This window comes from Protomyctophum bolini (assembly GCF_963924005.1).
Source record: "Protomyctophum bolini genome assembly, chromosome: 7".
NCBI classification, from domain to species: Eukaryota; Metazoa; Chordata; class Actinopteri; order Myctophiformes; family Myctophidae; genus Protomyctophum; species Protomyctophum bolini.
This window is the reverse complement of record NC_137868.1, coordinates 39122866-39139812: the sequence shown is the minus strand read 5'-3', so window position 1 is coordinate 39139812 and position 16947 is coordinate 39122866. Positions and strand designations below refer to the sequence as shown.

Here is a 16947-nt window from a genome sequence, read left to right as displayed (position 1 = left end):
TGTGTCTCCTATTAGCTACACTCTCGCCAAGAGAGGGAGGGAGAGAGCGATGGCGAGAGAGTCAGAAAAAAAATGGGGGGAGGGGGAGGAGAGTGAGGAATTCGATATGCTTTGTGCATGAGTGACTTGTATAAAACAAAGAGAGGGAGCAAGAAGTCTGGATGTATGTGAGAGAAGGAGAGAGACAGAGAGAGAGAGAGTGAGTGAAAAGTGTTGCGCTCACGGATAACGCAAGAAACTACCAAAAAAGATTATAATTTATTTTGAGATTTTTTTTTTGTGGTTGTCGTCATTGTTTGCATTTGCATCTCGTTTCACAAGGTAAATTGAAAATAAAAAAGAAACTAAAAACTGACTTGCCATACCATGAAAATGTAAAAAAATAATAATACAAATAATATGTATATATAATTATATCATTATCAACAAACAGACAACATTAATCATAATAACAATACTATTGTAAAACATAATGTAACACTAAAATCGCTGGTCTCATGCATACGCATAGAACGCCCCTCCGATACAAAAGAGGGGGTCAATTACTAAAAGTAGAAACCGAGAGTTCCACCAGTTCAGAATTAAGCGCCTAGTTACATGCAATGACATAAAAGAGAGACTCATGTACAGTACACATTCCTTCTGGCATAAAGGTATATTACACATAATGTACTTCATCACTGTTGCCCCCCGCCCCCACCCCGCCCTCACCTAATATAGTGTACAGAGCACAATACAAAACAGACTGGAGTTCAAGAACATGATAACAGGAGGGAAGCGCCAGAGTTTCGGGGTCTCGTCAGGTCTCTTTTCCTCTCGTCAGAAGAACATGGTACGGCTAACGCAAGGGGCTGTGTCCAATGTTTGCACTCCTCCATTACATATATAAACTCCTTCACAATCATTACATTTCCTTCATTCAGCCGCAACGTGAGTGTCCATTCACAATGCATTTGGGGTCTTTGTTTCTTCTGTGGTTTGCAGTGCTTTTGTTTTGTTTTGTTTTTTTTCCCTTTTGGTGTCATCCTGCCCTCACAGGGTCTTGTCACTCTCTTTCTTCAGGTGACTAAAAGGTGAAAGGGGAAAACCATGTAAGATTCGCAACTGATGGGTGTCAAGGGACAGGCAGTGGTTAAATATACAGTTGGAGCGGTACTTCTGTGGTTTTGTTTCAAACTGAATTCTGGGAATTGGAGGCAGAGCTACAAAAGGTGTCAGCAAAAAGACTGCTAAAATGGATGTTACGCAGTAAGACTTAAATAATGGGTATGTTAGATTTAGGTGCGCTAATGTGAAAGCATTGACACAATTATTGACTACGGTCAATGCTTGCACAATGGCACACCTAATTCTAATACACCATTTGTAACGCCATTATACATTTTATTGTCTGCAGCTGTGCAGCTTACATCACAGTGTAGTAAAGATCAGCACCTGCCATGTTTCTCCCTGCTGTAGTTTTTAACCTGTGCAGGAATACAAGCCACGAAATTGACCTACGTTTCCATGCCCCTTTAAATATTCAAAAAATGCTTTCAACACACACACAAAGAATTACCTCTCCCTCTCAAAAAGCTCCCACTACAATACAACAGTAATTTGCATTTAGACAAATGCCTTTTTAAATCCTAAAAGCCAGTATGGGAGTAATGGGACACCCTTCTGCAACACAAATATTCAAGGCCCATGTATAATTTCAATCCAGATTTCAGAAAAGCAAACCAACTGGAATTTATGACATTACCATTATGTCATACAGGTTAATGATAATACCGTATGTTATCCATCTGTAACCGGAGCCCTGAGTGAAGTGAGTGTATATACCTGTAGTACTCGTCCTGGGTGAGGGAGTGGTGGTGATGGTGGTGGATCCACTGCTGTTCCAGGGCCAGTCTCTGGATCTGCAGCTCAGCACTCTGGGCCTGCTGCATGGCCTGGAGCTGATGGGCTGCTGACATGGGACCGGACAGAGAGGACGGCTGGGGCAAGTCACGGAAGGGAGCACCTATAGGAAGGCACGACGGAACCATGGGGCGCAGAGGAGAGGTGCAGGGAGGCACGTGGAGGGAGCACAAAAAGAGGAGGTGGGACGAAGCAAAAGGATCACCGTTGTCATTTTTAGTCTATAATTGTCTTGGAAAAACTTTGGGCACCATATTGCCCTGCAAAGACAAACGGCAGTAACTGCAGGAGTATTGAAACTGAGAGAGATTAATTCAGTTTATCTCCTGAATAATGTTTAGTTAGTTTAAACAGTGCATGTGAATCCAAACTTTGTATGATTTTTCTTTACGTACATGCTGATGTCGTGACCCGAAAATAGCTGATGTGCAAGCTCACGATGCACCGCATTGCGACGCATTGTCATCTGGTATTTTGGATTTTACACCAGTGTACACCAACAAATTATAAATGAAGCATAACTGCCTTTAACAAATCCCAAGTGCCTTCCTCCTGCCCCCCCTCTACTCCTTTTCAGTGGACTAGCCCAAAACAAGGTGTTACTGCCGTTCTTTTCCTTTGCAGGTCAGTATAGAGTACCAATATTATATTGTTATAATATCTGTAGAAGAAATTGAATTGAGTACATGGACGAGGATCCTTCTCCTCACCGAAGAGCTGCTGCCGGAGAACCTCGCTGTCAGTGAGAGGGTGGGCCAGGATGGGGGTGCCCAGCGTGGCCCCTGGATACGGGAGGCGTGTCAGAGGAGACCCCGAGGCCAACGGGTCCATCAGGGGATGAACCCCGCCCGCCGCTGGGGGCCAATGATGTAAGAGACAAAAACAGGATGTATTTAATAACAGTTGAGGAATATGCTTTATATATTTTATTTACTATATATATATATTTTAAATATCCATGTTATTGCACTTTTTTAAGGAAATATGTGCCTCAGCATTTCAGGTATAAGGAAGGAGGATAAAACCGTTTATACACCGTAGTATAACGCTGTTGCTTGGCAAAAATAACTGATCTTGTCAGCAAGCGACACCGTCGTGTAAAGGAGTATATATTAACCACTCTGGGTGGACATTGCTATTGAGTCAAGATAACTTGTACAGTACTTAGCTACAGAAATGTGCATTTAATTTAAACATTTCAAATTGGCATGTCATTATAAGTGATACTTTTCAATAAGAAATCAGAACTACAAACTCTAGCAGATCTACAAGCTGATGAGCATTTTCACGATCTATTAAAAAATGATAAATGCTTGTGCACATGCTATATACTGCACATAGCAACAACCCCAAAAGGAGTTCCCAGATTGAAAGGTAAGAGTTACGTACAGGGGTTCCCGGTCTAAATGGGTTAAGCCCAATACTACCAAATGTTATTCGGAAAAAGAGAGGTGATAGAACTACAAATTGACGTCATTCTGAACATTTCCTCAGAACTCGTGCCGTTAATAAGCCTACGGTTCAGAGTCCCAGAGAGCGCATGCGAGATAGCAGCAGTGGGTACCTGTGTCTTGCTGGTGCAGGTGTAGGTGGGAGTGGATGTGTGAGTGCTGGTGATGATGAGGCGTCACATTTAACATTTGAAGGCGACCCAGATTCTCCCCTCCACCTCCTGCTCCGCCTCCTGCTCCTCCTCCTGTTCCTGTTCCTGTTCCACCACCTCCTCCACTCGCCGCTCCGCCTCCGGCACTTCCCCCTCGTTCTCTCTCCCTCTCTCTCTCCCGCTCTCTGTCTGCAGCCGTCGGCAAATTCACTCTGTCTCTCTCCCGCTCGCGCTCTCTCTCCCCGCTCCTCTCTCTGTCGCTGGAGGCGGGCGAGCGGGCGCCGGCGGGGTAGCTCTCAGAGGGCGTGGTCGCGGCGGGGGCCGGTGGAGCCGGCTGAGAGGTCCCGGAGATGGGAAAAGAAGCGTGGGACGCCGGGTGGTGGAGGGACGACGCAGGGTTAGAGGGGGCCTGGGCGGGAGGCGGAGGAGGAGCTGCAGCCGCCGGGGGAGCGGAGGCGGGGCCCGCCGGAGGGGGCGAGGGGGCGGGGCGCCAGCCGCCGGCGGAGCAGACGCAGGATGAGAGGGCAACGAGGGAGGGTTCAGGGAGGAGGGCGGAGGGTTGGAGAGGGACTGAGGGGGAGCGGGGTTGGGGGGACGTGTCGCGGGGGCCATCGCCGGGTTCTGGAGGTGTGGAGGCGGCCCTGGCGGCGGGGCCTGGGGAGGGGGGGTGCCGTAGACCGCCACCTCGCCGGCTCCCGCCGCACCTCCCCCGAGGAGCAGGGAGTGCGCGTGGGCGTGAGCGTGGGCGTGAGCATGGGCGTGCGAGTGGGAGTGGGCGTGGGCGTGTGCGAGGGCGAGCGCGTTGGGGTCAGACATGGGCGGGTAAACCCTCTCCTCACTCTTGAACTCAAACCCCGGCTTCATGCGATCTCGGTGGGCCGCCATTGCGTGCGGAAACCCCATTCCTCCGAGCCCCGCGCCACCCATGCCGCCGTGCCCCGGGCCCCCCGCGTGGTTCGCCACTCCCGGGCCACCTTCTAGGCTTCCCCCGTACAAGAAGCCCAAGATGGCCGCCGCTGTGGCAGCATCAGTGGGGAGGTGGTGCGGGTGGTGTGCCAGGGCATGGTTCTGGAACTGAGGCAGGAAGAAGGAGGGATGAACATGGGGGTGTCCGTGGTGCATATGGGGGTGGTGGGCCTGGGCGGCCCTCGCCAACCCGAGCGGGGACATGGCGTGGGGCCGAGCGTACTCACTCAGGGTCCTCAGCGCCGGCGTGTCCGGGCCAAGATACGGACCACCTATGCCCATTGCCATGGCCCCTTGGTGGCCGCCGACCATGGCTGACCCTCCCATGGATGGGATCAGGAGGGAGTGAGGGATGGAGTGAGAGAGGGAGGGGTGGAGCTGGTGCGAGGGGTGGAGGTGGGCGTGATGCGGGTGAGATGGGTGGTGCTGGTGCTGAGGGTGGCCGGCCGAGTTGGCCGCGGAGCAGCCGGGGGAGGACGGGTCCAGGATGATGGAGGACGAGGAGGGGAAGAAGAGAGAGGAGCCGTGTCGCGCGGCAACCGCCGCGTTGTTGTTGGCATCTTTCTGCTGCTGCAGAGGAGCAGAGAAATGAGGGAACACCGTCATTATCTCGCTTTACACCTCACGGCATTTCAAAACTCTATCAAAATAATACACAACCTCTCCACTATGCTCAAAGTGTAACACGACAGAGGGCTCTCTATAGGTCTCTAGGACATCTTTTTTGGTCGTGCCCCAAACTAACAACATTTTGGAGTGACATCTTTAAGTTTTTCTCAGACGTGTTTGACTGTGTTATCACCCCAGACCCCTACTGTGCTATTCTGGGTGGATTTCAAGACCTGTCATTTCTAACTCACTACCAACATAAAGCCATACAATATGGCATGGTTATCGCAAAAAGGAATATTCTGACCCATTGGAAAGGAGTGGAAGTACCCACTTTTAATGTATGGCTAGCAGAATTTACCAACCTGCTGCAAATGGAAAAGATAAGATATGACGTTTCTCTTAAAACGAAAGTATTCGACAGAATGTGGCAACCGTTTTTTTCTCACCTATCATTAACAGGCATGTGATCTATTGTATAATATTATTTTCATTTGTGTATGTTTTGTTTTTGTTTCTGTGCTAAATGTATTATTTTTCCTTTTTTTTCTTTTTCTTTCCTTTGAATGGGGGGGTAGGAAAGGGTTTGTGTGTGTATGTGTATGTGATGTGATTGTTTGTAAAGTGTCTTGTCTTTAAACCTGAAAATGTATAAATAAAATTGTAATGTAATGTATAAATAAAGAATACACAACCAAAAAGATGCAAATCAGCGCTATGAGCTTGTATATCTGCTATCTTTCAATAGCTAAAGTATAGCATAATGCTTAAAACACCAAAAGGGGTTCCCACACAGAGACCCCACACATCCTAACCTGTAGATGCCTCTCCAGCTCTCTTTCTCTCTCTCTCTCCCTCTCTCGTTCCCTCTCTTTCTCCCGCAGGTCTCTCGCCCTCTGCTCCACCTCCCGGCGTGCCCTCTCGATCATCTCGTTCCTCTTCTTCCACAGCTTGGAGCCGTCCAGCGGGACGAAGAGGACGTCACTGCGGGCGCAGGAGTTACCACTGCCTCGGTCCAGAACCCTGTGAAACCTTGAGACGGTGCACACACACACACACACACACACACACACACACACACACACACGCGCACACACACACACACACACACACACACACACACACACACACACACACAAACACGCAAACACACACACAGTCAGTCACCATTAGCAATCAACACTAGACTGGCATGTAACAGTTTAGTTTAAAATGAAGGATGAAACAGATAATAGAAAGATCATTCTCTCACCACGTGCACATTTGCCTTTATCACTACCATGATTATCATAATCTCTATCAAAAGACAAACGCAAACATGGACTATAGTGACCGTACTGACAGACCGAATTAGGATGATCTTAATTGGGATCCTGTTTTATTACCGTGCTGATTGGCTGGCATGGATTGGAATATCCACCGGCTTGGGCTCAGGGGAGGGGCTTCTCAACACTGGAGGCGGACTTTCGCTCTCCTCCCGCTCCTCAATTGGCTCCTCCTTGATGACCGTCGGGATAAGGGGACCTGTCGACGAATCAGAGTGCCCGTCTCCAGGAAGGGAAGAACTAGAAACCGGGGTGGAGGTGCCATTGTTGTTGCTGCTGCTGCTGTTGTTGCTGTGGTTACTAAGAGGCGGGGGAGGTCCCTTGGACGAGGTGTTCTGAGGCGAGAGCGACTGTGAGCCGCTGTTGGTGATGTTGGGCATGTTGGGCATGTTGTTGCTGCTATTGCTGCCGGCCACGTTAGAGCCCCCGCCACTCCCGTTGGAGTGGTAGGGTCCACCGAACGGAGGAGGGTGGCTGCTCAAAGCGCCATGGAAGGGGGGAGGGCGGCAGCCGGGGGAACAGGTGGACGACACACCCGAACCAGGAAGTGGCATGTTGGGCCCAGAGGAGGAGGAGGAGGAGGAGGAGGAGGAGCCGGGAGGAAAATTGGAGAAACTCCCCATCTGGTTGGTAGAGGGGCTGGGCAGTGGAGAGAGGGGTGTCGGAGGAGTCTGATTGGAGGATTGGAAATGTGGAGGACGCGCGTGATTGGGTCCCATCATGCCCGACGGAGGTGGCTGGGCATGGGAGCTCTGGGGTAAAGGGGGCGGAGGTGGAGGAGGGGGATACGGAGCGTTTGGAGGGTGTCCATGATGGGCAGAGGAGGAGGAGGAAGAGGAGGAAGAGGGGGAGAGGGCAGGGGGCTGATTGGGGCCGCCACCACCACCACCACGGTTTTGGTAAAGCGCAGACTCTCGCAAGTTAGAGTCCCTCTCCCTGTCTCTGTCCCTGGGCCCTGCCTGGTAATGAGGGTGGGGCGGGTGAGGGTGCTGAGGCCCCCCGGGCCCCGAGTACTCTCGTCCAAGGTTCGGGGTCACCCCAGGAGAGTTGAGAAAGTCTCGATTTGGCCCGGCAGAGGGCTGCGTGCCAGCGGGGGGGAACTCTTTCCCTCCAGCTGGGGGCGGGTACTCCCTATGAAAGTGGTCTGCCCCAGACGGCGGGGTTTGTCCCTGGTCCATGGAGGGAGGGTAGTCTCGGCCGGACGAGTTTGGCGCATGTGGATGGGGGTGAGGTGGCAGGGAGGAGTGAGGAGGGTGGCCGGAGTTATTTTGGGGTGATGCCGGAGGGTCCCGGTTCAGCATTGGGGCGGCGGGTAGCCCACTGGTTGAGCTAGATTGGTTCCCCTGGGGTCCAGGGTTGTTGTTGGGGTTATTGTTGCCTCCCACCTCTCTTGTCTGCCCCCCAAACTCACCCCATCTGCCCCCCTCTTTATCTCTAGGATGCCCAGCTCCAGCTCCATTGGGCCCACTAAAGTCTCTGTTCTGGTTTTGATTTGGTGGAGGGAATTCTCTGCCTCCATCCCTCTCTCTGCCTCCATCCCTCTCTCTTTCTCTGCCTCCATCCCTCTCTCTTTCTCTATCTCTATCTCTTTCTCTCTCTCTTTCTCTCTCCCTCTCCCTCTCTCTCTCCCTTTCCCTTTCCCTTTCCCTCTCCCTCTCTCTGAAAGCTGGACCAAAGTCTCTTCCTCCTGGACCCATGTTAGGCCCGTCTCTCCCAGAACCCGGGAACTCCCGGTTCTGACCCACCGACAGGTCCCTAAACTCCCGGCTCTGAATGTTGTTGGGCCCGCCCATATTACCGCCACAAGTGCTATTATTATTGTTATTATTATTACCCCCGCTGCTATTGCTGCCACTATTGCCCAAGGGAGCCGAGAACTCCCTGTTGATCTCCCGGCCCCCACACTCCCCCCTCACTCCCCTCTCCCTCTCTCCTGCAGCCCCCCTCTCTCTGTCCCCTCCCCCACCGGTGTACCTGGGCTGGTACTCCCTGTGGGGGTGAGGGTGAGGGTGGGGGAGGTAAGAGGGGTGGGAGGAGGAGTGGCGAGAGGACGGAGGGTTGTAAACGGAGGGGAGCTGCTGCTGCTGCACCGGGGGCTGGTGCGGGTGGTGGTTGCCAGGGTAGCGGGTATAGCCCCAGCTCCCCTGGCAACCGGCCGCCGTGCCACCCTGCCAGCCAGCGGCGGGGCTGTAGTGGTGCGGGTGGGGGGAGGGCTGGGCCTGGGACTGGGAGTGCGACTGGGGCTGGGCCTGGGGACTGGTCTGCGGCAACAGGGAGGGAGGGGTGGACTGGGCCTTATCCATGAGCTTGTCTCCCTTCTCCATCTTCTCCCTCTCTATCTTTACCTCGGCGGACAGGTTGGGCCCTCCCAGCTCCAGGGGCTTCAGGGCGGGTGGGGGGGGCAGGGGCGGGGGGGGCAGAGGGTGGGAAATGCCGGGGTTGCCGTGGGGATAGTCTCCCCCGGAGACGGTTGTCTTGGTCACGCACTGCGTGTTGGCTTTGGGATTAATTCGGCTGCCACCGTGCACATTGTCCGGGCCGCCGTACTCCACCTTGCACACCAATTTGGAGTCCAAGGAGAAATATGACTTCCTCCCGCTATTGCTGTCGTTTGCAGAGTCTCCCAATCCGCCTCGGAGAGAGGGAGTGAGAGTGGCGGAGGAGCAGGGGGTGGAGGAGGGCTTCAGAGACGGACAGTCCTCCATTCGTCCCTCCCCATCCCTCTTTTCTCCTTCTCCGCAGGGCTCCTCCCCTCTTCCCTCTCTGCCAGTTCTCCTGTCCTCTCCCGCCGACTTCCCTGCCCCGCCCTCTTTCCCTTTCTGCCGTTCCCTCTCTCCATGCTTTGGCGAGTCCGGACCGTCAGAGTCAGAGTCCAGGCTGCCCAGAGGGGAGGCGGAGAGACTCGGGGACGAGGAGCGATTGTCCTGGTCTATGTCACGCCCACTACTGAGACTGCTGCTGCTATTTGCCAAGCTCCCTACAACCGAACTCCTGCTACCCTGGGACTGGCCATCTTCATTGTCACTCTCTCGGGACTGGCTGGTGACTGAGGTTGGAGGCGGGACCGTAGAAGGAGCCGAACTGTCGGTGGAGAGAGTTGACGTTGGAGCGTTTGGGGTAGAGGCTGAATCCTGATGAGAAAACCCCAGAATGTCATTAGTAGACAACATGTAAAGTATAGACATTACATAGAGGTAACATATCGACTTTCTGCGTGAATGAAATACCTATAAGTGACCCTGTGGTTACCGGTTGGAGAGGCAGCCATAACTAAAAGATTACAGGTTTGGTGCCAGCAACAAACAACCTTTGTATTAACACTGACTATGTCCTTGGGCAGGACGTTGAAGTCACATCTGGTCACTCTGGATAAAAGGGACTTTTCTGTCAAACTGTTACAACTTGGGAAGCTGCCTCCTTGATTATGAGCACCGAGCAAAGCTTAAAATGTGGTTCTTATATCAGAGGTTCATGAAATGTAGCATTACCTGAACTTTTTGCCTCTTTGGAGGTGATACAATTGGCTCCCCCTCACTCTCAGATGAATCATGGCCTTGTGATCTGCGATTGAAGCGATTTCCTGTCAATTCCTCCCCAGTGCTTCTCTGCTGACGAAAATAAAAAACACAAGTTTTAATGTCATTGTGGTGCTGTGGTGCATAATAGTCACATCTGTTTTTAGAACAAAGATTCGCAAACACACGTACGTGCACAAAGCACACACACACACATGCAACAACAAATCCAAATCCAAACAAAAAACTTCAAAGTGTTCAATGTGTTAAGCTGAAACATACACCAGCAAACAACGCTGGCAGAACAAGGGTATGTCTGTGGCAATCATGGTGATGACTCATACACACACACACACACACACACACACACACACACACACACACACACACACACGAACACACACACACACACACACACACACACACACACACACACACACACACACACACACACACACACGAACACACACACACACACACACACACACACACACACACACACACAAATCACACTCACTCACACACGCACACGCGCACACACACACACACACACACACACACACACACACACACACATACACACACACACACACACACACACACACACACACACACACACACACACACACACACACACACACACACACACACACACGCACACACACACACACACACACACACACACACACACTCATTATGATTTGGACTGATACAAAATGACAGTTTCTTCTTGTCTACCTCTCTTTCAGGCACGCACGCACACACAAACATGCACGCGCACAAGCACTTTGCCTGTGAAGTCACTCCACCACCACAACAAAACAAGCAAGAAGGGAGAAAGAGCAAAATCAAGACTCTAACCGGCTGCCTGTCGTTGCGTTCGGGTCTAGTGGGGCTGGGGTGTGGGCGCCGGCCCCTTCTCTCCTCGCTGCCCCCCCGCCTGCGCCCACTGCGCATGGGCATCTGAAACACCGACAGCGGGCGGAGGGAAAGGAGCAGACAGTTTAGGGCGAGAGCGGGAGATGGTGAAACATATACATCGTATAGGGTAAGAGGAGTTAGGAAATTATATAGAAGACGCAACACCACGCATGATTGGTTGTGGTGAAAGCGTAATATTTTAATGTTTAATTTAAGTTGGTTGAGGGGTGGACGATAGACCAAAAATAGAAGGCAAGAAGTAGTGGAGAAGAAGGGGAGGGGAGATGCGTGAAAGGACACAGAGAGGAGGCAAAGATAGGAGGGTAAATAATGATAAACATGCCAGCTGTCTCTTCTCAATATTTTCTTGAATATAGATTTTGCAAGCACTTTGAGCTGCATTTATGTATGAAAGGTGCTATATAAATCATGTTTATTATTATACAATCACAGGTAGCTTCAGCATTTGTGAAATTCTGTCACAAGATAAAATAGCATATTGCCTTGCTGGAAAGGACAGAAGGTACACAGATACTGCTAAGTATAGTATGTACAATAAGAAAATACACAAATTCATTTGTGGAGGTGCAAAAACGTGTAGCTATGGCAAAGACAAACACACATTTCTTAATTAATTAAAGTAACCTAACCTTACTTAATCTCACAATTCTACTTTCTTCATGACCATAAAAGGCAGTGGAAAAATAACTGACGTCACTACAGAAGAATGACGTGGGTTTGGCGCTTACCGATTCTTTGTGTGTTCGCGTTTTCATCGTTGCTCCGTTATATCGTCCATTCTTTAACACATGCCATTGAGGGGAGTGAACTGGTTTTGTCTCGTTTTGTGCAGGCTGAGAGTTAGCTCATGTCATTTACTAAAAACCTGCAACAAAAACAAACAAACATAAGACAAAATTGCACAATATTTTTAACTACATGGGTGTCCCACATAGAAATCAATGTTCTTTTCCAAGAGTCTGTTTTGAAATAGTGAGTTGAACAACTTAAATCCTAAACTTAAGAGCGGGTTCACCCAAGGGGCTCTATGGGAGGTCCAGTCCTTTTGTCCCTTTACAGTGTAGACTAGAGTCTACACCAAATCTCTTAGCTGAAAATACTTGATATACATATTACATGTTCTCAATAGTGTCACATTGCAATGCAGTGTGAGCTTGCAGATCTGCTATTTTTGCTGAATGTTAATAATATAATAGATATGTCATAGACATTAATTACTTCATGGGTCCATCAATAATGTTTGAAATCCACAACCAGAAGTATGCCTTGCTGTTCTGAGACCCAATCTCCCTATAGCCTTCCTCCTTGGCATACCATTATAAGCTTTAAGGCTATTCTGTGTCAATAAAGTATAAATATGAAGGCGAGTGGAATGAAGTCACTCAAAAACGAAATAAAAAATAAACAAACGGCTTCAATATTAAAGCATATGTTTGGGTGTTAAAATGTAGGCCTGCAACATTTTCTACACTCCAATATACCAGTATACAAAAGGCTTGGCTATGTCCGGCAAAGTGAAGAAGGAAAAAAGGTGGGGGCCTAATATAGATCCCTGGGGGACTCCATTCAAAGAAGTATAGGGTTCACGTGGTTAAATGTCCATCCAGGGGCAACCCGATATCCGAATGATTGGGGTGCGAACCACATCGGCTCTAATGCTTGACAGCGACTCGAGTCACTGGCTCGATTCCGGATACTGACTGGACCATTACTGCCTGTCACTACTCTACTCTTTTTCTTTTTTCTTACATTTTTATCCCATGATTTTGTAACCCATTTTTTCACCCAGTGTCAATTTTCTAATGTAATCCTGGGCGCTACATTTCCTCTGCCAACCTGGGCGGGGGGGGGGGGGGGGCGCAGCGGACTGACCTCATGCTTCCTTCTACGCATGAGGAGTCCAAGCTGCTTCTTTTCACTTGACAGGGGAGAGTTTCCCCGGCGGACGGAAGGAACACGTTATTCCGACCGGTTCCTTTCCCCTCCATCGGGCGCCCTGGCTGGCCAGGGGGAGGTAGTTTAGAGATCAGGATTACTGCATGTTTTTGTGAGGGTACCTACCCTAGGCCCTGGGGGACACGGGGAGAACATGCAGACTCCACACAGAAGGGCCCTTTTGCCAACCCCGCCTCTGGTGTGGGCACTGATGACGCGGAGGAGGGAGCACGCCCCCAGCGCCCACGGCGTCCCCAGCGGGTGTCGAACCCAGGATTTTCTAGCTGTGTAGCACTACCGACTGTGCCACCGTGACCCCCGTCACTACTCTACTCTCTTAGCTAAGAAAAATGACGTAAAAAAGGGGAAAATAAAGATTTCCCGTACCTCCATCCATCCACCTTCACAGCAACTCAAACCCATGGCCAGCAGAATGCGCTGTGGGTTGGGGACATGTGCATATGTGTGTCATTTAGTATTTGTGTCATTTAGTCGGATGTGAACTGGGGTAGGCACTTCAAGCTCTGTTATGGATTACTGTCATGCTATTGTAATGGTGTGGCGCTGAATTGTTGACTTCACTGTATTCATCCGTGTCTGTATACCACACTAAAGCCAAAGATACATTTCCACATGTGGACATGGGACAATAACATTTCTATTCTATTCTAGTGTACTCTGTGTGTGTGATTAAAAATCACACTCATGTGAAGTGAGGGGCGCAGCGAGGCATCAGCCAGATGAAGTCTTACATTGTCATTCACTGCTCATATGAACATTAAAGTGCATCCATAGACTTGGCTGGGGATGGAGAATTTATAATTAGACTTGGTTGGCCCATGGCGTAGGCTAGCGCCCCTCAAAAAACAATGACAAAAAACATATCAATGAGGAAATCGCTCTTCTTTTACAGCATGGCTGTCTGCAGGAGACTAATAATCAACCTCAAGAAATTGTTCTGTAAATATCAAGACCAAGCAGAGCCCCCTTTCCCCTATAGTATACCTCCACCACAGCAGTCCAAAACCCGCAGCCACTTGTGGTTTAACCCACATGACCTGGTTATGACCAAGCGGAATCACACAGACCGAGTGCTTACTCGCTCCAAACAGCCAGCCCTCCGCCATGTCATTAGAACACACATCCTTATATCCACATGGGTGTGCCCTGATAGGTAAGCCACTACAAAGGCCCATTTTAATCCATGCATTCATATACCACTATGGTGGAAATAAATTGGACTCATGCATATTAAATGAGGCTATAAATAGTGCTCTTTACAATGGGTGAAATAAAATATATATTTAGCCGAACAGTTAGGGCAGCGAACGAACATGCATGCTTCACCAAGCAGCCAGTAAATAGCTACAGTGCGTGTGTGTATGACGTGTTTGTGTATGACGTGTTTGTGTGTGTGTGTGTGTGTGTGTGTGTGTGTGTGTGTGTGTGTGTGTGTGTGTGTGTGTGTGTGTGTGTGTGTGTGTGTGTGTGTGTGATTCATAGCAGGTACAGCTAGTGAATCCTGTGGCAGCTCTACTACACATGGCCATGCATTAATTATTAGTGCATGCTGCAGTGACTGATTCAATCAATCACAATAGTACAATCTACAGTAAGACAAGCTGCTACGATCACCTGACATGCCTGTACGATACATGCACTGACCATTCCCATTTAGAGGACTACATATATATCTATGTATGTATATCCTACACATCACACAGTGAACACTTCTTGAGAGATACATATATATTTATTGTCAGTCATGCAATAAAGATAAGTATGGCTCCTTGCTTAAGGCCATTCCTCAAAGAGTGAAAATGAAAATGAACTGCTATACTTAACGAGCACATTGACTGACACATTGATTGCATGGCTCTGTTTTGTCTCAATGAGTAATTTGAAAGCATCTATAGGCTATAAATGCCTAACTAATGTAAGGGTCTACTGTTGATATATGGCCAACCTATATTATGAGCCTAATATGCAGTGAAATATGTTGCCGAATGACCTGCTGCATAGAAAGTGAATGTTAGTTACAGGTGGCAGCTATTAGTCTATGGGTCCACAGGCTGGTCTCTGGATCATGCTATAAACAAATAGAACGCAAACACAGCAATACCATGCAACAGTATATCAGCACTGGCCCCTCTCTCTCTCTCTATTTCTCTCTAATACGCACGCACGTACACGTACACGCACAGGGTCCATGCATTATAAACAAATCGACTACTGCATGTGATGCAAAGCAGCATGCAGTTGCACTGCTTACATCACCGACCGACGAGGCAAGCGGCAAGGCACTGCAACCACTCTTTCTTCCCTTTCTTCCTGCGAATGTTATTGATACACATGCAGGGGAAACTGGCTAGAAGCTGTTCTATAGCATGCCAGAGACTGCTGCCACCTAGGACGAGACAGGCGAACCATGTTGAGCAGCACATACATATATGTTGTCGGTCAGAATGGATGCCAGCACAGCACACACAGCTTTTCTTCTGGATAAAATTCCACGTCTAAAAAAACCCGAATGCCTGGTATAGAATGGCGAATGGCATTTCGCACCGGCACGGTTCCCCCTTTTCTCGGTTTGTAATGTTTAAAGTGCGCCTTGGGCATTTCATTTACATCATTAACGTTAATTTACCGGGAGCTTATAAATTAGCCATAACGCACGGGCAAGATCATTAACGCACAAAGAAAGAAAGGGGAGGGAGACACACAAAACGTGGCCCAAAAGGAATAGCTTCAATTTCCTTCAAATTCAGACTTCGCATCCATTTTCCCCCTTCTCCTTACCTATAATATCCAGCGATGCGTGTCCCCCTCTCTCTCATTCTCCCCCCTTTTCCTCTTGTTTTTCCTTTTATATTGCACGTTGACACACAAGCACACACACACTCGCACACACACACAGAGAGAAGCGCACGCTTCTGTAAACAAGAGCCCGGTGCTGCTGGTCACATTGTAACGGTTCCTCCGCACAATATAATGCAGAAGAATTCTGTTTTATGTCGTTGCAGGGAAGGAAAACGGGGTGCCAGTGGAGAGACTGTACAAATTGATGCGTACGCTCGCCTCTTCCCCACCCCCTTCGCCCCTTTCCTTGTTCCCCACTCCCCCCGTCCCTCTTCCTACCCGAAGAGCGAAGACGACTTGCACTTTTTTTCCGCCTCCCTCCTTCGGTACAGTCACTCGCGATTTTAACGGAGGGGCGAGCGAGGAGAGGAGAGAGGAGGGATCGAGGGATGCACGTCGGGTGAGAGAAAGAGAGCGAGAAGAGGGCGTGATTTGCATAAGGAAAGGAAAGGGGGGAGCTCGGAGAGAGAGAGAGAGAGGGGGGGGGGCAGGGAGAAGGAGGTGCAGAGAGAGGGCCACAACTCTGAAGAGGGAGGGGACCAGAGACTCAGAGAGAAGGGCTTTTTCTTTCTATTGCGTTGGCCAGGCTTCTCCCTCCCTTCTCCCTCCAGAGTCACCTTAAGCTAGCTGCCTGGGGAAGGTTCTGCCTGCCTGTTAGGCCAGATATTTGGGCTATGATGATATTTTCTCGTGATGATTAACCATTATTTATAAAAGAGTCGTACACACCACAGTCCTTCTTTGTTCTACAATGGCCCTATAATATAAAGTCATAGCTTAATTAAATGTAATTGGCGATAGGGATCAAATGCAAACTAATAATTAATCATGCGAGATTGATGGTGACTAAACCATCCTAAAGTCCGAAATTCATTTTGGGGTTAAACATCTGTAGCCTAAACCTTAATATACAACCCCTCTTTCTAGCATCTGTCCTGTCCGTGTGCAGGTCTGACGTTACCTAAAACGTCCTTTCTTTCTGTCTGTCTGTCTGTCTGTCTGTCTGTCTGTCTGTCTGTCTGTCTGTCTGTCTGTCTGTCTGTCTGTCTCCAGACGAGGCCACTAGTAGCCTACACTTGAGTCAGTCTGAGAAAAGCTTTTGCAGCGGTGTGTCCAGTCAAGCGGCTCTGCAACCCCCCCCCCCCCCCCTCTCTCTCTCTCTCTCTTTCTCTCCCCCCCTTCACACAGCCCCCTGTCCCGGCTCCTATTGTGTAGTAACCATGGCAACGGTGGTGGTGAAGATCGGCGCCTGCGCGTCTACCTTCCTTCTCTCGAGTCATTCATACACCAC

General features: G+C 49.6%; 1 protein-coding gene across 1 annotated transcript; it reads right to left on the bottom strand.

The window, feature by feature from the left end:
- Window positions 1-239: 239 nt before the first annotated feature.
- Window positions 240-15875, bottom strand: atn1 (atrophin 1). Its single transcript, XM_080767460.1, is given in 11 exon segments — window positions 240-1066; window positions 1825-2005; window positions 2613-2756; window positions 3467-4013; window positions 4016-5041; window positions 5896-6112; window positions 6466-9536; window positions 9894-10013; window positions 10782-10883; window positions 11591-11727; window positions 15597-15875. Coding segments are annotated over 10 exon segments (5469 nt in total). The 5' UTR covers window positions 11618-11727; window positions 15597-15875; the 3' UTR covers window positions 240-1032.
- Between the last annotated feature and the right edge of the window lie 1072 nt (window positions 15876-16947).